Genomic DNA, 23913 nt, shown 5'->3' with positions numbered 1-23913 from the left:
TCGTTAAATAATACTTATGCGTCTTTTTAATTAACGTGAAAACGGTAATACTTATGATCAATTATTTTCACTTCCTCCCATTCACAGGAATCATTGGCAATAAACACAAAGCAATAATACAAGATGAACGATCTCACCTGCCTGAAGTCCCTCCGGACGGTGCTGCGGGACCTCGACGTGTACGATGTGCTGCAAGACTTTATACACCACCGCGTGTTCAATAATGAGGAATGCATTGAGATTACAAACGAGCCGGATGAAACATATAGACTGGATCTGATGTTTATGACGCTGGAGGTGAAGCAACAAAGCGACCCGCAGATAGTGTCCCGTTTTATGGACGCGCTGCGCAACTACTACGACTGGATCGTGGAAAAGTGGGAACTGTACCGTAATACGGTCCCGAAAGAGTACAACCAGTATCTGTCGTACAGGAATGAGTCATTCATGCCGTCGCAGGCATCGATCAGCGTGTATCGAAAGAATCTCCGATGGACCATGCACAAGCACCTGATGTCACTGCGTCACGGTGCATCGGAACATCGGTATCTGTTCATCTACGGCAAAATTGGAACCGGCAAGCAGACGCTCGTGTGTCAGGCGTGCGAAGATTTGACCGTAGTGATGCGCATGAACTACAAAATCTTCTACCTAGATCTGGCGTACTGTAACACCAAGGAGGCCACATTGGAAATGTTGGAAAAGCTGCGTGTACAGTTGGGCGATGCCGTAAAGCAGGAAGAGCGCAGCAACAATTACAGCTATCCGTCGAACAAAATCGACTACTGGAAGCGCACCTTTACCCAGGCGTTCGAGAAGGAACTGTCGGAAAGTTTGCTAGTGCTCGCGCACGTCCGTAGTGCCGAGTTGATTAAAGATTTCGATTTCAAGTGTAAAACTGTGGTCATCACAAGCAACAAGGATGTCGTGCACGAGGTAGGCGAACCGGAACGTTTCGTCGTGGAATTGCCGCAAGGTTTCACGGAGGAGGAAGGGCTGGAGCTGTTTGCGCGTGCACTGAAGAAGAAAAGCACTATGCTACCGCCGGAAGCAACAGAATTGTGTCGCGCCTGTCAGGGCAATCCGTTTCTGATCAACCTGATCGCGCTACGGATGAGTGAGGAGTGCAAGAATGAGGTGCCGATCAACTGGAAGCAACACATCGACAATCTGCAGAATTTTAGCATTGGAAAGTCGGAGCGGGTTTCGAGAACGATCGCTTCGACGCTGGAGCAGTTCTCCGAGGAGGAGCAGCAGTGTTTCCATGATCTGGTGATCTTCCGGGACAACGTGCCACTATCGCCTCGTGTAATGATCCATTTTTTTATTTTAAACTGTTAAGCTTTACTAGCGTTACACGCTACTAGCTCTCGATTAATCCAAGCTACCGAATCACACCATTCAATGTCACACACACCACGGCTAACACGATCTTTCACAATGTTTCTTTGCACAAATCGCGTCTAATCGCGTCTGCCTTTAGGTGCTGGAGATGTACTGGGGGAAGGATAAGGAGACGACCGAATGTTTCCTGTCGAAGCTGGAACGGCGAGGACTGCTGGAGAAGCGGGTCTGTAAGAATAAGATGTTTTATATGATGCAATACATTTGTTATAACGATATCATGCATCCACCGGGGTCTGATATGACCATACTTCATCGTCGACTGCTAAAAAACTATAGGTATGCACGCTTGTTCTAATGTCCACTCCAAACTCAAATATCTCGCTCGCACATGCTCTCATTTTAATGGTGCACGTGCCATTGGTATGTTACGTTTCTGGCTGTAAAATGTTACCACAACGGTATTAACCACACTTTCTCGGAACTAATTGTCTTTAATCAACGAAACTAAACAACTCAATTTCTTATCAAACGTTTCTTCGTTGTCATCAGTTTGTAATGTCCATTCTTTCAATTGCTAATCCATCCACAGCATCCGTGAGAATCTCACCAACCGCCGGGAGCTAGAACTGACCAATGAGTTCCCTAATGATGATTACTTTCACTTCTACATCGGGTACCACATAGATAAGGCAGGGGAAAACGATCTCTTTCCCGAGCTGTATCAAGACTTTGGCTTTCTCGAGCAAAAATTGCGTATTGCTGGGCTTGCCAATACGGTGGGCGATTTGCGCAAATATCAAGACAAAATTTTCCCATACGTAGAGGACAAGGAAGCCATCATTGACACGCTGATCGATTTTCTGATGGTGGCGGAGTGCTTACTGTCGGAAGATTCGCGCCTGCTGCAAAGGGCATTAAATTTTCCCGGTGCAATTGGGGACATGGCGAAGGTGCAGGTGGAAAAGTTTAAGAACCGGCTCTGGTTCTGTGATGTGTAAGTGTTACTTTAAATGTAATCTTAAAACCGTGATTAATCTCGGTCTGCTTTGTTTTGCAGGTCTCACGGATTCGAGTCATCCGTCATTAGGCTATGCCACCGTCCGGATAAGGTGCGCCTGCAAGATTCGAACCACGTGTTTGTCTCGCTGGCAAACAATGATATCCAGCTGTGGAACCTTTCCGTCGAGTACGATGTTCCGCCGATGACGTTCAAGGGTTGCCATGGCGATCAGATTAAAGATATGCAGAAAACCGATCAGTTTTTGGTGGCACTCAATTGGCGTGGGCTGATCAAGGTTTGGTCAACGAAAAATCCACCCGATCGGCCCGATTATCGGATGCGCGACGCAACACCACGGGAAGCAGAAATGACCCTCTCGATTAAGAGTGGATTCAGTTGCTTCTGTGTGCTGAAGCAGAGCAAACACACGGAACTGATCGCGATCAGTCAGTCGGGGTTGCTGTGCGTGTACAAGGTGTACACGACCGTGTTCCGGACGGAAAAGCCCGACATTAAGCACCAAACGGACATACAGAATTCGTACATTTTGCTACCGTTAAGAGATTTCCGTTATCCGGAGGGTACTGCCGCGATCAGACGCTGTCTGTTTTTGGTCGTGGTGGGTGAAGTTCCAATGGGGATCGTGTTCAACATGATGTCCACGAGTATTGAGTCGCGATTTGTCGAGCCGGTGGCACTGAACGTACATCAGCTGCCGGAAGGATTTCTGTTCGTTAACGCCAAACAGGTGCGCTTGAGGCCTCTGCGACCGTATGGGCTGGATGAGGCAAGAGTTGTGTATGAGGGAAGAAATAGCATCAACACGTGCAGTGTGGTGACGGAGGATAAGCGATTCGTGGTGCTCGGTACGCAGCGAGGCATTTCCATCATCAACATCAGCGAGGGAGTTGAGGTACGGCGCATGAACAACAGTCACTCGATCGTCGATTTGGATGTGTTGATGATGGAGGAAAGCATGTCGCATGTTCTGTTGGCGTCCATCTCGAAGGATGGCGAAAATGCGATGAATCTGTACAGTCTATCGCTTGACACCACTAACCAGTATCAACTGGAAGGTGCAACCGTGTTTCTTGCCAGTCTGGATAAAGACCCGGTCCTGCTCAATACCGTCGATCGGCGTTGCCGGCTGCAACAGACCCTGCTGCACGATAATGACTGGGGTGTGTCGCACGAAAAAACGTTCACCAATGAACAGATTGACGCACCCGTACTGTGTTTGATCGAAACTCCTTCCTCGTATTATTTTGGACTTGAGAATGGAAAGCTGCTCAAGCTGTCCGAATGGCGCAGTAACGCTACGATGGAGAGTGTGGTCGATCTCGGTACCGAGGTAACCTATCTGGATCATTTCCAACGCACAACCGATCTGGGAAGTTCCGAAGTTTTGGTGATAGCAGGCAAAAATATCTGCAAAGTGTACGTTAACGAAGGCGAAGAACTCGAACTGGGCGATACGATACGCAAGTCTTACTTGCTTTACGATCGCTTCCTACTGTTGGTCGGTGATCGGTGTTCGATACAGGTTAGTAAGCAAAGAGCATCTGGGTCTCTATTAGAGATTAGAAAAAACTTACTGTTTTTTATCAGAAAAAAAGAAAAAAGAGTGGGACAATGGATTTAAATCATCCACACTCTCTTTAAAGATTCTTAAAAAAGTATTTCAACTAAAATAACTTTTTTTTCGGATTATACTAACTCGCTTTCTGTGCCTACTAATGACTCACCCAAAGGAGCAAAATGTCGCATGTGAGAAGTACCCGTTCACTAAGATGAGAAGCAAGATTTTGTTCCTAGGGATTCTTTCCGATTTATACTCACTCACTCCCGAGACAACAAAGTTTCACTTCTCACTATATGAGGTATGAGGTGAGGTATAAATGAGATTAAACTCATTCATACCTTCTCAGTGAGCGAACATCTCTAATCTATATGGCTAGTAGAGTTATGTGTTTTATATTGCTAATTTTTTCTCTTTCCGCTCATTTTTTTCACCACAGATTTATGATTTGGAAACGAAATCGATGGAATTAATACAAAAGGAGATGGAACGGTTGTACGGTGCATCGGCTTACCAGCAGCTGCCACGCTCCGCACTGATACTGTGCACCGCCGATGGGATCGTTTACCATCTAGGCCTGCACCAGACAGCAATCGAAACGTTCGATTTGGCACCGTTCGATGAGCTGCTAACAGTGAAACCGGCCCAAAGCAAACTTACTTCGTCCGTCAGCAGTACCAACGTGATCTGCGCCTGTGCCTTATCGGCGGACGGAGAGTTTCTGGCCGTCGGGTGCTACGATGGCCGTATCATTCTTCACCAGATGGATCTCAACCGGCAGCTGGGTGTTTTGGAATCGCATCAGTTTCCGGTGGCGGAGCTGTACTTTAGCAGCTGGAGTGAACCGGGCGCACCGCACATACTGGTGAGCGTTGGCGATCAGATCGTGTTCTGGAGTGTGGACTATCTGTACAACAATCAACCACGCAAGAGCGTATCAAGTATACGGCTTTCGGGACGCTTCACCACGCGAAAAACGGCAATGGTCGATTCCGTAATGGCGTCCAATGATAATCGCCGTTCGTACGGTAGCAATCATTCGGGCTTTTCGACACCGGTCATGGGCAGTCCGGTGCAGAAAAATTTCCTCATCGAGCGGTTTGAAGAATCGGCCCACTGGTTCGATAAGCGTGGCGCATCCAGTAAACCGCATCTGCTCTCCTGCATCAAGCTGATCGGACGGGCAAAGCGGTTGATCATGAATCGAGAGTTTAACAAATTTCTAACCATGGACGATGAGGGCTATATCCATTACTTGCGATTTTATCGCCCTTCGCCGACCCAGCTACTGTTTCCACCGCCTCCGACGTTTGCGATGCGACCGTCCATTTCGCCGACGGTGCCCGGTGAAACAATGACCACCAACAATACCGTCCATTTTATATGACGGTTGTTAGCAAACGAACGAAACCTGCGGGTTGGCTGCTATTACATCCTATTGTACATTCTGTACACTGCCTTTTTACGGTAAAATAAGAACTAGTAACCACTACACGAGATGGCTCAAGACGATACTAATCGCGTACCGCATGGTTTCGTTCGTTTGCTAGTAGATTATTTACTAAAGGGTGCAGCCACACACAGTGTAACGTCAATTTGTCAATCATGTCGATAAAAAATCGAGAAATAATTTTCAAAAAAAAGGCAAAATCAGAGAAAGCCGTTATTTACTGCCATATTTGATTTTCGATCTGTTTCGGTTGTGTGTGTTGCTGCACCCTAATGAATGTTCATACTTAAGTTGTGTGTCATGGTTTTTTTGTACTGCTAGCGTCCAACGATCCCGCTTAACATAGCTGTGCCAAAAAAAGTGTGCAAGTTTTTTGGTTTTGACTTTCCAGTCATCCCCTAGCCATTTAAGTACAAAATCAATCAAACGCACCGTTACGGGAAAATCTTTCAGTAGTCAGTGGCGGATGTTAATCATTCGGAGGCCTTAAAGCGGAATGGAAGTTGGGGGCCCCTTATCAAATTAAATCTGCCAATAGGAGGGAAGGTGCTTTGAGGATACAGGCCTCTTAGGGCACGTCCAAAAAATACGCAACGCTAAAATCGGGATTATAATGAGATGTGACATTTTACTCCTGTAATACGTAATTCATGGACACCCCTTTAAAAGCTTATGGCGCCGGCCGTTTCCTCTGCGAACCGTTAAACCCGCCACTGACAGTACTAGTGTGTGATATGTGCGGAATCGAGCACTACTTTCGAACAATCGTACATCTCAAAACGAGGAGAGGGTTTGTGCGACATTTTAACTTTAATAATCTAATTTCGAATAGTAATAAGAAAACACTAGATACAATACTTGACTGAGACGGGTTGGAGAGACAGTTTAGCAGAAATTATAGACTTCTCTAATACATTTTTTGCGAATTGTACAGATTTTAGTCTAATCGAACCGGAATGTTTGCTGAAATGTGCGGTGTTTTTTTACAATAGTAGATAAAGTAGTTTACGATTTCTTACCACATTCCCTAGATGTAAGAAGAACCCCTTTAACAGTTTTGTCAATTTCCTTTTCATGGTAAAAAAAATGTCACAATTTTTTAAACATTTCTGTATTGTTTATGGGTAAACCAGAAGAATAGAAGAATTATTGACAAAAGACAAAAGAATCATTGACAAAACTGCCCTAGACAGACACGGGCAAAGCAGTACAAAAACACTCCGCTTGTCCGCGGCGCAGTGTCGAGCAAAACTGTAAGGGGGTTATATTTATGGAGCAACTGTTTACTTAAGTACGATAAAACGATAAAATAAATCTTTCGAAAGGTTAATTTACGTTGCATTTTGTGTTCGAGTGAAGTTAGTTATCCTACTCGGTCTTGTCCGAACCTAAGATATTGTCTTACTCTGGACTACCTTGTATCACACAATCGGATACTTGGGACCTAAATGGGACTTGCACATCATATATCAGTGTATATGTTAATTCTTATTTTATTATCATCAACGATCGCTATCTCCTCGTTGGTGATAGACTTACGAATAGTCGTCGTCGATGGAATATCCTTCGAGAGTGATAACTTGCGTGAAGCGTGCGTTGAGAAAGTGTTTGATAAGTCAGTTAATTCATCGAGAATATCTAAACAACAAGAAATGCTTCCATTAGCCACAACGAATACATTTATGAGACATAACGCTACACGTTACCTGTGATCTGCAGATCGATGTCACTTCTGATGCTTTCATACAGTTCGGCCGTTTGATCGCGCTGCTGCTTTTTGAACATTGCAACACGAAGACTGTTTCCTGGAAAGATAAAAATGTGTTTAAAAAGTGTCCTTTTCGGTGAGTTTTCAACAGAGTATAGTACTTCGCAACGGCTTCTTCCTGATTGAACCCTTTTCCGGAGTCGTTACGGCACGTTCTCTTCGGTGAGTAACAATATCCGTAAAAGAGTTAAGTTCAAGCAGTGATGGTACTTCCAATCTTCGTTTTCCGGGCAAACCACGACGGCTCTGGTAAAGAATGTTGGAGGATGACATGCGTAGCTGCTGGGTAGCGGAAAATAGTTCTCGCAAGTTGGACTCGATTTCGCGCCGCTCCGGTGAGCTTTCCTGTGGTGTTGCAGCTTTCTCTTCTCCGTCATTTGATTCGGTTTTACGCAGTCCTGGTGTGTATTCTGGTGGAGCTGTTAATTTGTCTGCGGGAGTTATTTTTCCATCCTTACAATTGCTGATTGTCATTTGGATTTTGCGTAGTTTTGCTTGCAACACACGGAATCGTTTAACAATCCGTGATGAATCGATAGTCGCGTCTCGTTCGGCACATTTTACGATCGCTCGACATTCTAGAACCATTGTTCGGTAATCGCCGTAATGGAGGGAAAGGATTTTTTCCTGTAGATTCACCTCGACAGAATTGATTTCCAGATGGTGCAGAAATATTTCCCCCTTACGAACCATTTCGAGTGCTTTCTGTATGTTAAAGCCTGCCTGCAGTTCGTCCAGCGCTCCGTCTAACAACTCAATTAACGAAAGAGCGAATGCATTGGTGTCGATTATTTTGTGCACCAGAACGCACAAGTTGGACGATTCTTCAAGCCAATGGTTTTCCAGCAGAACAGAATTGCTGTCCGCGCCGACGTACAGCGAAGGGATAAGGTACGAGTCGAGTGCTTCCAGTGAGGCCAAGCAGCTACGAATGGCGGCTGAGATTTTCAAATTATCAGCGTACGATATGGCGAACAGTCCGATTTGCATCAAACGCTCAACGTAGCTATCGAACGGTTTGGTTAGTTCTTCAATTTGTTCCTCGCTTACGTTGGAACTTATGTTGGTTCGCAGTTGGGCAAGCAGTCGACGATCGGTGTCCCCAAAGGTGTCGTAAACCAGCCGTATGAGACACTCGTTGACGTGAGTTTCCAGCTGGTAGATGGCACTCTCAAGAATGCTTACACGCAGCTTTCTATCGCTCGAATCCTGTCCGTCCTTTTCCCGCTCCAGGGCTAGACATTCCTTGAGGACCTTTTGACAAACGTTGGTAATGCGTTTCCTATCCACGTCGGGTAGCACATTACAAAAACCGAAAGTTTGGGAAATAAGCGCTTCAACGACAGACCGGATACGGCCACTTTCGACTATGACTTCGTTGTACTTGGTCTCGTATTCATCCTCCGCACACACTTCCTCGCTGGCAACCGTTAGGGGTGCGATCAAGCTGAGCGCCAAATCGAGATAACTGACAAAGTTCGAATCGGCTACACTCTCCGGTGAATCCTCGGTCTCTAGTACAGATTTCAATCGTTCCAGACACCAAATAATCCGATCCAGAAAGCATTGTCTCGCTTGTGGCAAACCTTTCCGGCTGGTTGCGGCATCCATTTCCGATGAGATTGTTTTCTCCAGCCAACGGATACACATAACAATCTGTGAGATGCACAGGAAACACGTTTCAAGCACTCCAACGTTGCCATTTCCATCGAAGATTAGATGTTTGTGTACAATCCTCAGAAGCCGATGCAAATCACCGCAAACGGACTGCAGGGAGGCTTGTGATTAGAATGGTATAGTGAAATGGGGCAAAAAAAAAGGTAAACTTTCTCACGTCAAGCCACTGAATTCCACTACTCTCGGTTGGTAGGAAACCATGGTACAGTCTGTCCTGTGCCGTTTTAATACACTCCTGAAGTTCTGGCAACATTTTCGTTTGTTAATTTGTATTTCTCCCAACACACGCAACAAGCACGCACCTTTCTGTTAAAAACAATTCAAACTGTCAACGGTTGTCTTGACGTTTCGATGGCTTGGTCCGTTTCCGAAGGGAGATGTCCGTTTGACAGCTGACAATCGATTTTATTTACAAAACATCATCGCGGTGTAATTTCTGTCGCAAGATTTTGTGTACCGGCCAAACAGGAAACCCCACAAAACAAGTTAACCGTGTGTCCGGGCACGATGGGTTTGCTAACTAACCCATCGATTTCGCAAAAGGCAAAATACTGCCGAAAGCTGGTGCGCTACAATACGGCCATCTGCTTAACACTGTACCTGTTGGGCGTTGGCTTTTTCTGTGCCCTGCCGGATGCTAACTTCAACTCCGGCACCTACTTCTCGGAGAATGCACTGCTGCCCGGATTGGTAAATTCCGAGCTGGAAATGGAAACGGTCAATCTGGTCAAAACACTGTCGGCCGAACTGCAGCGGGAGCGGGAAAGCTATTCGAAGAGTTTACCCTATCCTTGGCTGCTGGCCAAGATGCGACGCTTTGGGCTAGAAACACACACGCACAACTTTACACTCAACTATCCGTTCGCTGGTGGCAAGGTAAGTTCCGGTTGATAGATTTTGTGTTACCTTGTAGTAGCTATTCGTGATTGGTTTTCTGGAATCGTAGGGACCGTGCGGAACCGTTGGATGGCAGCCGTATTAGCTATTAATGACATAACTTTCTTTATTTTTAGCGTTTTAAAGGAGAAAACGTGTTCGGAATACTACGCGCACCAAGGATTGCATCGACTGAATCGATTGTAATAAGCGTCCCGTACCGACCGCCAGAAACCGTTCACACGGATGTATCTGCCGGAGTGCCATTGATGTTGGCATTTGCAGATTTTGCACGCAAAAAGAAATACTGGGCAAAGGATATTATTTTCCTCGTTACGGAGCAGGAACAGTTGGGTATGCAGGCCTGGCTGGAAGCGTACCATGGTGGCGAGGAAGGTCGCATCCTCGACTCGGGCATGCTACGGGCACGAGCCGGATCCATTCAGGCAGCCATTAATCTGGAAGTGCAAAGCTTAGACATTAGTCATATAAATTTAAAAATTGAAGGACTAAATGGACAACTCCCGAACCTGGACCTACACAATCTGGTGCAGAAACTGTCTTCGAAAAATGGTATCATCGCCGGATATAAGCAAGCATCTTCGAGCCCGAAACGATCGTTTCGTTATCAGGACAAACTGTTGAACTTACTGTCGATGGTTTTCTCCCAAGCGAGCGGAGTACCGACGGGTAATCATGGACTTTTCCACAAGTACGGAATCGAAGCGCTAACGCTGGAAGCAGTGGAGCGAGAAAAGGCGCAGCAACAGTTCCAAGAGATCGGTTCGATGCTACGAATCATTGAAGGTATTAGCCGTAGCTTGAACAATCTGTTGGAGCGATTTCATCAGAGCTTTTTCTTCTACCTGTTGGTGTCGAACGATCGGTTCGTTTCGATTGGAGATTATATGCCCAGCTTAGCACTGATGGCCGGTGCTCTGTTGATCAAAGCCTTTATTCACTACCTGTCGATGTACTACTCCGCTGATGAGAAGGACGTAGACGGACAGGAGGAAGCGGAACTAAAACAGAAAAACTCCTCAGAAATTGGATACTTTTCTGTGGGTATTGTACTGCTAGTGGCGCACTCGATTGGAGCATTGGCATTCTTTCTACCGCACAGTAAAGCAGTCAGCGATTATCTGTACGAGGCTAATCTCTCCACACAGTTTGGATTGTTTCTTTTGATTGTGACGGTACTGGTTATTTCCCTAACCCTGCCGGCATTCGGCGCTGTGAGTGGCATCAACGGAGAAGCGCTACATGTAGCCGTTTTGCTCGAGCTCGGAACCGTCCTGTTGGCTGTGGGAATGTTAAACTTTTCCCTTGGGTTCAGCCTATCCGTTTTTCTGGTCCCGTTTATAATTCTGATCCGACCAGGCATATCACGTGGCGCTATGGTGTAAGTGTAGTTTTTTTTGTGGGACTGATGGATTTTTTTTTCCTAAATTCTCTTTCGTTTCATTGTTTCAGCTTCTCAAGATTGTCCTGTATGCTGATAAATCCCTTGGTGGTACTATACTGCGTGCTGGTTGGACTCACGTGGCACCTTTTCCCGGAGCTAGCCCTTAAACCTTTGCTAAACAAAGCGCTGACAGCTACACAGGATGCACTTACTTACTCTGTTGTGGATTCAATGGTAATTATACATTTAATTTTCTATTCGGTTGTGGGATTTCTAACACGCTCTTCCTTATTAGATCTACGGGAACTGGTTGTTCGATATGGTATCGCTCATTTTCGTCCCATGCTGGATTCTGCTGTGGGTGCTTCTTTTCCCAGAGACTAAGCAAAGGAACAGCTAGGGGCTGACAAACCAAATATAAAATGGTAGATGAAAGGTTAACTGAAACATACAAATTCAATCCATTTCCGAAATAATTCACCTTTTTGCGAGTAAGTATTTATGCGATTTTGCTGTAAACAATTGATTTATATGCCATAAAAATTTGATAAGAGTATTTGAGTGAAGTAATAGATTCAAAGTAGAATACCTACAATTTTAATGTCAATATAAGATCAATTTTAAATGAATCGGTCATATTGACAATACGGAAGTGTGTTATAATCTGAAATTAATATTGCAATTCCATTGTTTAAACCCTTTCAATATTTGAAATGGCTGGGGCAGGGTAAATCCTTGCCAAAACGAATTCTTTGCACACATTTTTAATAACGATAACGCTACATGCTTCTACCACAGAAAGACGGTTAGATGCACCGAAGAAGCTTAGTCGGAATTCTAGCCTTTTCAGCACGATTCATCTTTCACCTTTATACACTATTACACGATTTTCCTTTTCCTAAGTAAGCCTTCCTTTTATCTGGAAGTCGACGCACAGCGATGTACGCTTTTCTTACGATCTGCCTGCAGGTTTTGTTTGACGTACGGTTTGCACAGTACAGTTGCATGTCGGAAAAGGTTCCGTATCAGAAGCCAAAGTGGAAAACTTGCTAGCAAAAGCAAACATAATCCCCGCTTCACGAGCTGTTACTCCAACCGGCTTCCCCCAACCGTTGCACAAGAAACGGAGATGGATGTTGCATCGCTCCGGTTGGTGGTGGTTTGGGGACTTTTCCGAGTGCATACACACATTCGCCCGGGAAGGTAGCAGCACACCGCGTTGGAGATATGTTTGTCCGGAGAAGAACTCCTTGCTTGGAACCCTCGGCAACGTATCGTTGATACTAACGAACAGGTTGTGGAACTGGCGCGCTGGATGGGAAACGTGAAATTATGCTAATACGAAGGAAAATATGAAAATTGGAATTCTTCTCACCGAACTTTTGCCCGTCGTATGTGTGCTTGCATGTTGGATGGTGGTGCAGTTTCCGGGAACGTAGGGCACATGCGTAACTAAACATTTGAAAAAAAGGGGTTGTATCGAGGGTTGTGTGTGCGTATGTGGCAGTGCACCGTAATCAGTGGCACCGATTCCACGTACTTAGAAACGATGAAGAATGTACGTACGAACAACCGATCGTCCTATTTCGTCAGATTTCGACAGATTTATATATATATCTTCGTTAGCCATTTGTCTGTGATTTTGGATGGTGCGTTCGCAGGTCCTTCCTGGAGATTGTTGGAAAGGGGTTGTTTGTTGGGGCGAAAGTGAAGGGCAGAAATCAATTTAATATTGAACAGAATATTTTAATATTTAACTGCATTTCAGATGATGCCAAAGCTTACTAATTATACAACTTTTTTCGCCCTTTCTTAAAGTATCCTTGGTAAATAATACTGATTTCTAGAATTGATAGTGACATCAGACCAGTGTTGAATTAATCCCGCTTCCATTTCGCGAAGAAATTGGTGATGTACTCTAAAATATCGAGAGCTTTTTGCATGCCATATCCCTTAGCTTAATTGTACCCGTAGCCGAATAGTCAGCCCTGAGTATGGAGTATGGGGAGATGATCCGGACGGGATTCAATACCTGCTATTCTAACAAAAACGCTCTTTCGAGTCCTCTCCAGGTTTGGATGGTCAAAAATATGGGTTTTGCTTGTTTGCTTGCTTGGTAGTTTCATGACCACCGGAAGGTCTTATGGTCCCATCGATCTGTACTTTTAAAATTACTCCATAATATTTTAGCAACTGTAGCCCGGTGGTATTGTGACAGTGGCGCCTGACTTCACACGGCAAAATCCGGGGTTCAAATCCCATCCAGACCGCTGTCCTGTAGTGAGGAGTGACCAACCAACTAAGTAGTATCAGCAAATTTAGTAAGCAGACAGATGACCGGCGTGATCTAATATATGGACGTTAAAGAAGAAGAATATACTAGGAACTTTTACTATTTCTTTGTTATAAAAGTAGGGCGGCCCGGTGGTGATGCGACAGCGGCGCCGGTCTTCAAACGGCAGGGACGGGGTTCGAATCCCATCCGGACCGTCCCCCCGTAGTGAGGACTGACTATCCAACTACGTACGTGGTATCAGCAAGTCTAGTAAGCCATTAGATGGCCGGCATGATCTTAGAGGTCGTTAAGCCAAGAAGAAGAAGAAGAAAAGTATACGGCCATATGGAAAAGACTCTACTCAAAATTTAATATTTCATTATCCTATCCGGCCGATGTCTATCAAATTGATGTGCTATGATTTCATGAGCCATAATGGTGATAAGTGTAAAGTGATAAGTTTGCTCACTGAAGTTTGTTTGAGCTTGGAGCTCTGTTTGGATAAGATAATGCCATCAGGCGCGTATCGTTAAATGAATACACTTCCGACCACGTTTTATTTTATAGCACTTTTTTGTTGTTGTAAGGTAGGAAGTATCGTCGCTAATGGTTTGAAGTGATAAACAATATCTTGTCCGATTATGAAGAAGGGGAGAGAGATAGTGTCATTCCATTCAATTAGTTCCCTCGCTATTCAAGTTAGTCTAAATTAGTGGTCTTAAAACCTAAGTGCACAAAAGTAGTAATCAGCATTTGCTAAAGAATGTTGTAATTTATAAAGTGTTTATACGTTTTAAATTGAGCAACAAATCGAAGTAGCTGAACTGTTCATTTCAATGTTTTAGAATTCAATTCAATTGTTTACTGTGTAAACCGTGCTCTTTTTTTTTTTTTAGTAAATTTCAATTGAACAGAATTTTAAAATTTTAAACCCCCACCGCTTAAGGTGACGAACCCTGCACTCCTAACAACGGCCAAAGAACCGAGCGCGCATCAAGATCACGGCTGGCAAAGATTGCGTTACGAGTCGAGGGGTGAACTCAGCGAAGCGATCAGTCCGGTCGCTTATTTTCGTCGTTTCTTTTGTGCTGTGCGGTTGTGTTGCGTTGTCGTTCGCCGCGTTGAGATTCGTTTGTGCGTATTAGCCTTACCTCCCACCTTGCTTGCCGACCTTCAAAGCTGTGCCATTTGCTGTACGACTGCCTCCCATCTGGCTCCCCGATTATCGCACCCATCGGCACCATGAATCCTGCAAAATCATCGTCATCCAATGGGTCCGCTGCTGTAAGGGCAACAGGTAAACAAAAACTGCAACGGCCTGCCAGCCCACCATGCGGCAATAATTAACACACCTGCAAAAAACAAAAATCGCGTCATCTTCAGCATCAACACAGAAACGATAAGAACAAATAAACGCGATCGCGATAATGTTGTACTGCGGCGGCGTAGTTCCGTGTGGACGGTCGGTAGGGTTAATTGAGCTTTGCGCCGGACGTGCCAACATACCTTGGGTGGATTAGGATTGCAAAGAATCCTGAACTTAACCTCACGTGATTCGACTGATCAGGCCCAAGAACACATCCAAGAAGAGGTGGGTAACGCGAACGAGACAGGCTGACTGCGTTCGTGGCGTGTTCCAGCAGTGGCTGCCGTTGGTGAGATAAGGTCAGAGCGAACCCCTCTGTGCGGTGGTGCCCCTGGTGCCTGCTAGAGTGGTCGCGATCGCCGGAGGTCATTCGAGCATTGTGCCTCGTAGAAGAACGTTTCGGATTTGTGGTGAATGTGACTTTGGGACAAGGGTAAATTCGCACACCGTTGGTGGTGCCGATAAAGCGTGGCTAGTAGCGACATTAGTCATACGTCATGTGGAATGTTGATGGTAAGGGAAAAAATGTTCGTGGGGAAGGGTGCAAGAGGGGGGGGGGGGGGGGTATAGTTGGGCAAGGAGAAATCTGGAAAGGGCGACTTGCCGGTACGCGTAATCTGCGCGTCGTGCTGCGTATGCGCGGATCAAGGTGTGCGTGTAATGTGTTGGGTGTATGAACAAGTGATTGGAAACTTCACGTGACTGGACAGATTTCAAAAAATATATCCAACAGTCTGAATTTTTTATGGTTTGAACGATTTTTCCTTATATTTCAAGAAGATGTGGTTTTATGTATTGTGACTTATTTGTTTGAAACAAAGAAGTACACCAAAGCTGTTAGTATCAGTTACTTAGTTATACAGCGGGAGAAGTAGAATTAAAAATGTCCAAACAGTTGGTTCGAATATGACGAACCCAACTACTGTACGAGCTGTCTACTGTATGACTTATGAAAAACATTTACATAAAAATATCATTTGATAACGAAACTTTTGTATGCCAAGATTAACCGTGAAACTGTGAAACATTTAAGTTGTTAAACCCTTGAACACTCAGAGTTTTAATGTTTCGTTTAGGGTTCCATTTATGTCCAACAGTGATGAAGACCCCTGCACTAACGTAACCTACTTGTACACCCAATATCGCCGACAGCAGCATGTGTTGCATAGCAACGTTCCTGGTGGTGTGCGTAGCGTCCTGCTCGACGGTTATGTTTACGTTTCAGATCCCCTCCTCCCCACGGCCTTCCCCTCCCTTTTTGTCTTGCGGCTTTCGATGGACTCAAGGCCAAGGGTTTCAGATGGATGCAATTCTCGCAGCATTGCGCACGATTTTTGCTGGATTAAATTTGATTTCGTGCTTTTATTGGCCTGTTTGGAAAGTGAACGGATCTTCGGAAACCTTCCTCCGGGACAGTACATATGCGGCCGTCTCGAAGTTAATCGAATCGGTTGATCTCTTTTTTTGTACAAGTTTAAGTAGAGAAACTAGAGGTTAGCGAAGGTTAACGGTGGCTACAACATTGTGATGCATGTACATTGATTCACGGTACTTGTTGTATGGTATTCAACAATGTACTCAAGGGAGAGTAGAAGGAATACAGAGCACTAGTTGAACTAGTTACATCACAATGATGCAAGTAAACATCAGGGTTTGAGGGTTTGAAAAAAAGTCATCTTCACTGCTGGTTGTGTCACCATTAAATCGGTTTGTCACCTACGATCATGCCATATAATGCTGGATGCAACTTTCGATGTTCAGTAAAGTTTGAGTAAGTTTGATTAACGAAAGCTGGACTTAATCTTTACGGTGATGCGAAGCCTAATTTGATAAAAAATCTGATTCAGTATGTGTCCATGGCAAACAATAATCGCCCAAAAATTCCAACAAACAATTTTGCTCAGTTTGTTATTAAATTTTTTCTTTAAATTCCTTTTATACTAATAGTATTTATGGCTAAACTGCGATTATAGACGATCGCGAGACAGAAAAAGATTCATTAATGTAGTCCGATGTGTTGAATTGTCTCATTTCCTCCTACTTGTAATTTTTCTCATTGTTCTAGAAATATTTATGTTGCATGTCCTTTCTGTTTGCCTATTCCGAGTGACTTGAGTCTTATGACAATCCTGGTACTCTCATGTGCCATTTTTCAGTAAGGCCGAAACAGTTTGCTTGAAGAATAATGTGTTGAAGAGAAAATAAGTAGTTCCTACATAGAACAGCTGTATAGATTGTAAAATGGGCCGCAATATTGTACAAAGAACTAAAATCGAAATGCTATTGTGGGCTAATAAATGACAACAAAGTATGTAAAGATTTTCTATGACCTCCAAACGCTAAATTAGGTATGGTAGTCTTAAATTAAGATGGAGTGATTAGCGTGAAACATTAGTCAGAATGTCCGTAATAAACGATCGAGAAAAAACGATCGGAATAAACGAAAAAATTCTTAAGAGATTTTAGTATCTGGCATGGTGCCTGGTTAGGAGTAGAGTAGTTATGGGTAAATCCTCATTTTTCCTGCAGTCGGAAAGATCCGACTCCGAGGAATTCCGGAGTTTACTCCGGAGTATTATTTCGGAGTTATGCGGAGTTTGCATCGGAGTATTCCGGAGAAAAATCTGGAGTTTATGCAGCAATAATACGGAGTATTTACTCCGTAGTAGTCCGGAGTAATCTCCGATATCAACTTCGAGTTCAAATTCAGATTTTACGTTGGATTCAACATCTTCATTTATTCAAAATATTATTACCAACAAATAGACAAATTTGTGTTCCAGAAAAAATACTTTTTTTTGGTCAGTAGAATGTTGGATCACTCCGGAATCCACAGCGATTTCGGTTTCGGTTTTAAATCCTAAGTCAAATCAGCAGTTAACTCCGAAGTAATCCAGAGTAACCTGCAATTGATACCGCAGCGCACTCCGGAGTTAATATAGGAGATTGCTCCTGATCCTGATTGCTCGGGAGTTGCTCTGGAGTAAACTCCGGAGTTTACTCCGCATTTCTTCCAAAGTATACTCCGGCTTTTACACATCGCAGTCGGAGTGGATGCATTGATCCATTCCGGAGTTTCTACCATTAGAGTAGAGGCAACAGCAGTGTCGTGTTGCCTCTACTCTACTCTGCAGTGTTCACACTGCAGGTTTAAATCCTATTTGAACCGTTTTCCCGTAGTGAGGACTGATTATCCAAGTACACGTGGTTATCAGCAAGTCTCGTACATTTGATGGCCAGCTTGATGGCCTAGTAGGTCGGAAAGTCAAGGCTTCTTCGTGTGGCTCGTTTTTTTGCACATAAATTTCACTGTAACAACAGCAGGACTGAAACAATCACACATAACTAAATGTGACTTGTCACGCGATCGCCAACGCTCCCCTAAACATACGCCATTTTAATTCGCAATCGCATCTGTTCGATTTTTATATGCTTCTGTTCTCATTCAAGAAATTGTTACGCCTCCGTCTACTTACGAACTACGAAGTTAATCTACGTTATGTAAGGCTTTATAAGTTATGCGGAAAATTGTTATCCTTTTTGCCTCGTTAAGCTATTCACGACGGACCAATAAACCAAAATAATAATTATCTAAAATTTGGGAGAGATGCCCCGATATCCTAGAGATAGTGATCCAGGATATCAGAATATCAGGATATCGTTCAAAAGGGTTTTTCGTAGTACCGATTAACCGTTTTTCTGGTATAAATAAGCTAAGTCAAATATCGTCGGCATTAACTAAAACTTCATTAGGCCAATATAAAGATACAAAGTTAATTGCCATTAGTTAACAAAGTTAACACCATTAGTGCAATTCAAGATAACTTAATTATTGATAATAATTATTTTTAACAAGTTTCATTTGTTAGAATAAAAAAACACATTTAAAGTATTTAAGTAAAATTTTCGTTTACTTAAATAGAAAAATGCCATTTCTAATCAAAGACAAACTGAAAGCTGATACGGCCATAATAAATGTCACTGATCACACACACTCGATTAAAAGTAAACTGAAACTGACGTCAAACACATAATAATCGGACAGAGGAAAAAAAAACACGATAGGGCTGAAGATATTTAAGCAATGATTTGCTACAACCAGCTACAGGTGTATTATTTATTTTATTTCATTTAGTGCCAAACACACACTAACACACACGGATACAAGCTTCATCGAAAGGAAATTTCATTCACGGTTGATCCAATACTCGCACCATCGTGCAATCTTCCAATCGGTGACGATGTTTGCGGGCCCAATATTTACCTTTACGAGAGATGGCCATCGTGGAAAATGACTAGTCAGTTTCTGTTACACCATAGTCACATACACACAGACATCCACTCGATCGGCGAAGCAGACCGTGTGTGACGGATGTAACCTCCACTAGTAGTGTTTCGCCTTCTCCAAAGTGTCGTTTTTTTGCCTACCAATTTGCGTAATTTTAACTCAAGTCCATGCTTACTTATGAGTTTGACAAATTGGAAGGAACACAGTAAAAACAAAATTCTCGTCGTTACGTCACTAGACGAATGTGTTGGGGGGTCCAGTTCGTTCTGCTCCATCCACCCAATCGGATGGCCCTTTCCTTACCGGGTTAATACACAGAAGCCGTACGCATCGCCGCTTCCTTCCTATCAGCAGTAGCACGTTGCGACGGCAGCCGGCAATAACGTCTGGTGTGATCTTCAATTTGTGTTGCGCACACACCTAAGCGTGCCCGACACGTGACTGCAGCGATCTTCGCGCAGTGGCTGACCCGAAAAGGTACCGTGCGCGAGGTAATATGATCCTAGTTTGTTGTAATATAAATATATACAAGTGTAGAAAATTTTGTTGCAACGCCTCGTATGGCTGCAGTGATACATATATGCCTGTCCGCGTTTGGGTGGGGATAATTGCATGACCTGGTACAGTGTTACATACTGCATTTGGGGGAGGGTGCGGATGGCCACACACTTCCATGGTTTCGAACGAGCCGTTACCTGACCAGTCGATCGTTAGTCGATCGTGGTGATTGCACCGTGCGGTGTGTTTTTTGTTTTTCTTTCGCTTTTCACGAGGCTTTGTTTTTTATAACTTCGCGAAAGTGATCGTTTTATCGCCACCAAAAGCTTCGCTTTCGTAAATCCATCTGCGCAAAGTTTGGGAAATTTCGATGCACAAGTGACGGTGGAAACAGTAACGCGACATGAGACGATTAAGTACCTGGCTGCATGCACGGTTCCGTGCGCGTACAGACTCAACGTCCAGTGTGCCGGATGAACATGCCGAAACGTCCTGTAAGTGAGCAACGAAGAGTGGTTAGAAGAGAACATATGTTGTGTGCACTTTAAGATATTTCGTTGACGAATTCTTGCAAAAACAAAATTCAATCCATGTGACAGAGACAGTCCGTGGATGAAAGGCAACGGATCGCTGTAGAAGGGGATGAAAATATGGCCAACTTTTCATTGCCATAACTGCAATATTGGTCGCTTTACGGTGGATGATTTCCAAATGAGTGTGTGTGTTTGCGGGGCACGATTCGCACATGACGTCCTCCACTATCGGATATCGTCGTAGTGCTCTTCTTGATGCTCTTTTTTTTTAATTCAACCACACATCAAACCAAATACGCATGTTAGGGCGCGCGCTCGAGCTAAGACAATGCGCGAACGCGTTCCACCTTAGTCGCGGCACGGCCGTACAAGTGTGAGGATCGTGAGCGACAAGGTTTCGTTGGGTGTTTTTAATTTTTCGCGAACATTACGGTCGGCGGTACGTTTCCAGCCAGGTTACAGATCACCCAGATCGTCGTTCAATTATCGTACCTCGGCTTAGAAAATTATCATCTTACATAGCCTCGCTTCCGTTTATCTCTCGTTTCATGCGCCATCGTCACGATCACCACGTGCAGCCCTGTCCGGTAGCAATCATCATTTGAACAGCCGCAATTTTGACGGCGAATCGTTGGACGGCGAACAGGCACTGGCCATCATCCGGCGCAACCTGAAGTCGAGCGCGATGGACACGGAAGGCACACACTTTGACTGCAACTGTCCGCACATTTTCGTTGTGTTTGGCGCATCGGTAAGTAAGGGGGGAGGGTTGAGGGTCGCGATCATCGCCAGTCTGGCACGCAAACCTCGGCCTACTAACTAGCACCTTTTGTAAGCCGTGCACCGATTCTGAGCGATAATTTATGGTAACTGTATGCTTAACGTTTACGGTGGTTGACCGCGTGGAATAAATTTGGATGAGTGGTTCTAGTTGCTTGAAAGTTCTTATTTAAGCTGTCAAAAAAGACGAATTTGTTTTAAATCGTTTTGTTTTAAATCGTTTTGCTTTAATATTATTATAGCAAATGAGCATCGTTAAGTTCTTTTGGATTAGATAATTATTATTGAGTTACATAATTTCAAGTCAAGTGTAATAAATACTCATCAAAACTAGAACTGAAACAGATCGCTCTCAGACAGTTAACCATAGGGTATCATGTGCCCTTGTGGTTTCCATACTCCATTTGATTAGAATTCATTATAGAATTACGAAGAACACAGTAATTGAACAGTGCAATTCCTTTTCCAGGGAGATTTAGCAAAAAAGAAGATCTATCCCACACTGTGGTGGCTGTTCCGTGACAATCTGCTCCCTTCGGACACTAAGTTCATCGGGTACGCCCGTAGCAAACTGTCAATTCCCGAGCTGAAGGAGAAATGTCGTCAGTACATGAAGGTAATGGAGCATTACGCGATCAATCTGCGAATATTGTTTCACACAATTTCTTGATATAACTTACAGGTAAAGGATGATCAGCTGGACAAGTTTGAAGAGTTTTGGTCGGTCAACTTCTACGTCGCTGGTAGTTACGACTCCCGGCGCGACTTTGAGCTGCTCAACCAGGAGATCAGCAAGTTCGAGGTCGGACGGGCTGCAAATCGCCTCTTCTATCTGGCGCTGCCACCGTCCGTGTTCGAATCCGTTACGGTTCATATTCGCAACACTTGCATGGGAGAGAAGTAAGACAAGGATCTCCCGAGAGTCCTTTTTAAAAAGTTCTTTTATTAATATGACTTTCTTCTGTATATTTCAGAGGATGGAATCGTATAATTGTGGAGAAACCGTTCGGTCGTGATGCGCAAAGTTCGAACGTGCTGAGCGTACATCTCGCGAAACTGTTCACCGAAGATCAGCTGTATCGCATCGATCACTACCTGGGTAAGGAGATGGTCCAGAACCTGATGACGATACGGTTTGGCAATCAGATCTTTAGCCCGACCTGGAACCGGGCGCACGTCGCCTCGGTGTTGATCACGTTTAAGGAACCGTTCGGTACGCAGGGCCGTGGGGGGTACTTTGACGATTTCGGCATCATTCGCGATGTGATGCAGAACCATCTGCTGCAGATACTGTCGCTGGTGGCGATGGAAAAACCGGCCACTTGCCATCCGGACGACATTCGCAACGAGAAGGTGAAGGTGCTGAAAAGCATCAAGGAACTATCGATTGAGGACGTTGTGTTGGGACAGTACGTGGGTAATACTAGCGGTGCGGATGAGGATTCGCGGATGGGTTACCTGGACGATCCGACCGTGCCGAAGGGTTCGGTAACGCCCACGTACGCACTGGCCGTGCTGAAGATCAATAACGAGCGTTGGGATGGGGTACCGTTCATACTGCGCTGTGGTAAGGCACTGAACGAACGGAAGGCAGAGGTACGCATCCAGTACCATGATGTGCCGGGCGATATCTTCGATGGGAAACCGAAGCGCAACGAGCTGGTCATACGGGTACAGCCGGGCGAAGCGTTGTACGTGAAGATGATGACCAAATCGCCCGGTATTACGTTCGACATGGAGGAAACGGAACTCGACCTGACGTACGGCCATCGGTACAAGGATGTGGCGTTGCCGGATGCGTACGAGCGGTTGATACTGGATGTGTTCTGCGGTTCCCAGATGCACTTTGTGCGTGCGGACGAGCTGAGCGAGGCATGGCGCATCTTTACACCGCTGCTGCACTACATCGAGCGGGAACGGCCGGAGCCGATCAAGTACATTTATGGGTCGCGCGGACCGAAGGAGGCGGACCGGAAGTGTGACGAGAACAACTTCAAGTACTACGGTTCGTACAAGTGGCATCAGAAGCACTGAGCAACGTTAACGTGTGCGGAGTTTAAAATTTCGAATTTAAGTATCGTATAGTTTTCGTAGAAGGCTTGTTATTTATTTATACACTGAACGTTAGGCATTCTTCTACTACTACGACTACTACTACTAATACTGTATCATTCCTGTGGTTTTGTTTGTTAACAGTTTCGGAAGCTCTATGAAGACAGTGCAAAGGCAATCTGTAATGCATTTTCGGAACAGTTTTGTTTTTTTATAATAAATATCCAAAAAAAGGAAGCTTCTTTTCACTTCGGAATTGCTGTTTATGCAACGATCTGTATTCAACGTTTCACCAGAAGTATAAATATTTATTAGATTGCTTTTACGAGTTGAAACACCGAATGCTCCGTGCTTACGTACGATTGCTTGTATCGGGTTTGTAACGGGTAAAAGGCGCCGTTAAGAGCTGCTCTGGGTGCTCGGCAAGTTCTCTGGATGTACGATGATAGGCTCCAAGAGAGTAACATCAGAGAAACGTTGAAAAAAGTCTACCTCCCATCACATCCACATACCTACCCTGGGAAGGATAATTTGAGCAACAGCAAAAAAAAAAAAAAAAAAAAGAAGTGACCGATTTGTCTTGTCATCATCATGCGCAATTTTTCAATGTGCTTTTTTTGGGGGGATGGAACAGGGTTGCACACATAATACAAACATTCAGGGGTGCGCTTTTTTTGTGTGTGTGTGTGAAGAAACTTGGAAGCGCTTTCTTTCGTGTACCGAGAACCCCAAAACGCGGGACAAAAGGCGTTGTGATAAATGGAAATGAACCCGGTCAAGGCATAGGCATTATTGATGTGGGGCAATATTTCGTTTATGGTTTTCATACACATTCCGTCAAGCTTTCCCATTGCCACAAGATGGTGGGGCCGAAGAAATTACTGCACGAGCTCTCTGCACCGAGCCGTACGATGGGATGTCCTTCGAGCGGAGAAAAAAGTGGAACCAAGCGAGGCCACAACCATTCAATAGATCATTAAGCAGAATATCGGGTGGACAGTATGGTTTGATCGTGTCAC

General features: G+C 44.5%; 5 protein-coding genes across 10 annotated transcripts in view; 3 read left to right on the top strand and 2 right to left on the bottom strand.

The window, feature by feature from the left end:
* Positions 1-23913, bottom strand: part of LOC126556339 (integumentary mucin C.1-like) — a 521191-nt gene that overhangs the window by 103148 nt on the left and 394130 nt on the right. The window lies entirely within an intron of this gene.
* Positions 89-5313, top strand: LOC126567458 (uncharacterized). Its single transcript, XM_050223679.1, has 5 exons — positions 89-1308; positions 1484-1683; positions 1937-2341; positions 2405-3890; positions 4366-5313. Exons 1-5 carry the CDS (start codon positions 124-126, stop codon positions 5311-5313), a joined length of 4224 nt encoding a protein of 1407 aa, XP_050079636.1. The 5' UTR covers positions 89-123.
* On the bottom strand, positions 6839-9082 carry LOC126555982 (serendipity locus protein alpha-like). Its single transcript, XM_050211137.1, has 4 exons — positions 8979-9082; positions 7246-8911; positions 7083-7181; positions 6839-7014 (listed from the first exon to the last, which is right to left on the bottom strand). Exons 1-4 carry the CDS (start codon positions 9072-9074, stop codon positions 6839-6841), a joined length of 2037 nt encoding a protein of 678 aa, XP_050067094.1. The 5' UTR covers positions 9075-9082.
* Positions 9329-11509, top strand: LOC126556006 (glycosylphosphatidylinositol anchor attachment 1 protein). Its single transcript, XM_050211162.1, has 4 exons — positions 9329-9697; positions 9835-11099; positions 11171-11336; positions 11398-11509. Exons 1-4 carry the CDS (start codon positions 9329-9331, stop codon positions 11500-11502), a joined length of 1905 nt encoding a protein of 634 aa, XP_050067119.1. The 3' UTR covers positions 11503-11509.
* LOC126556041 (glucose-6-phosphate 1-dehydrogenase) lies at positions 14622-22918 on the top strand. 3 transcript variants are annotated; one of them, XM_050211208.1, is made up of 5 exons: positions 14622-14674; positions 20641-20813; positions 21312-21458; positions 21525-21742; positions 21817-22918. In XM_050211208.1, exons 2-5 carry the CDS (start codon positions 20748-20750, stop codon positions 22874-22876), a joined length of 1491 nt encoding a protein of 496 aa, XP_050067165.1. In that variant the 5' UTR covers positions 14622-14674; positions 20641-20747; the 3' UTR covers positions 22877-22918. The 3 variants fall into 3 exon arrangements, with proteins under 3 accessions (XP_050067165.1, XP_050067166.1, XP_050067164.1); XM_050211209.1 differs by lacking the exon at positions 14622-14674 and adding an exon at positions 15155-15176; XM_050211207.1 differs by lacking the exon at positions 14622-14674 and adding an exon at positions 19933-20023.

This window comes from Anopheles maculipalpis, chromosome 2RL (assembly GCF_943734695.1).
Source record: "Anopheles maculipalpis chromosome 2RL, idAnoMacuDA_375_x, whole genome shotgun sequence".
NCBI lineage: Eukaryota > Metazoa > Arthropoda > Insecta > Diptera > Culicidae > Anopheles > Anopheles maculipalpis.
The sequence above is the reverse complement of the archived record's forward strand: the minus strand, read 5'-3'. Positions and strand labels throughout refer to the sequence as shown.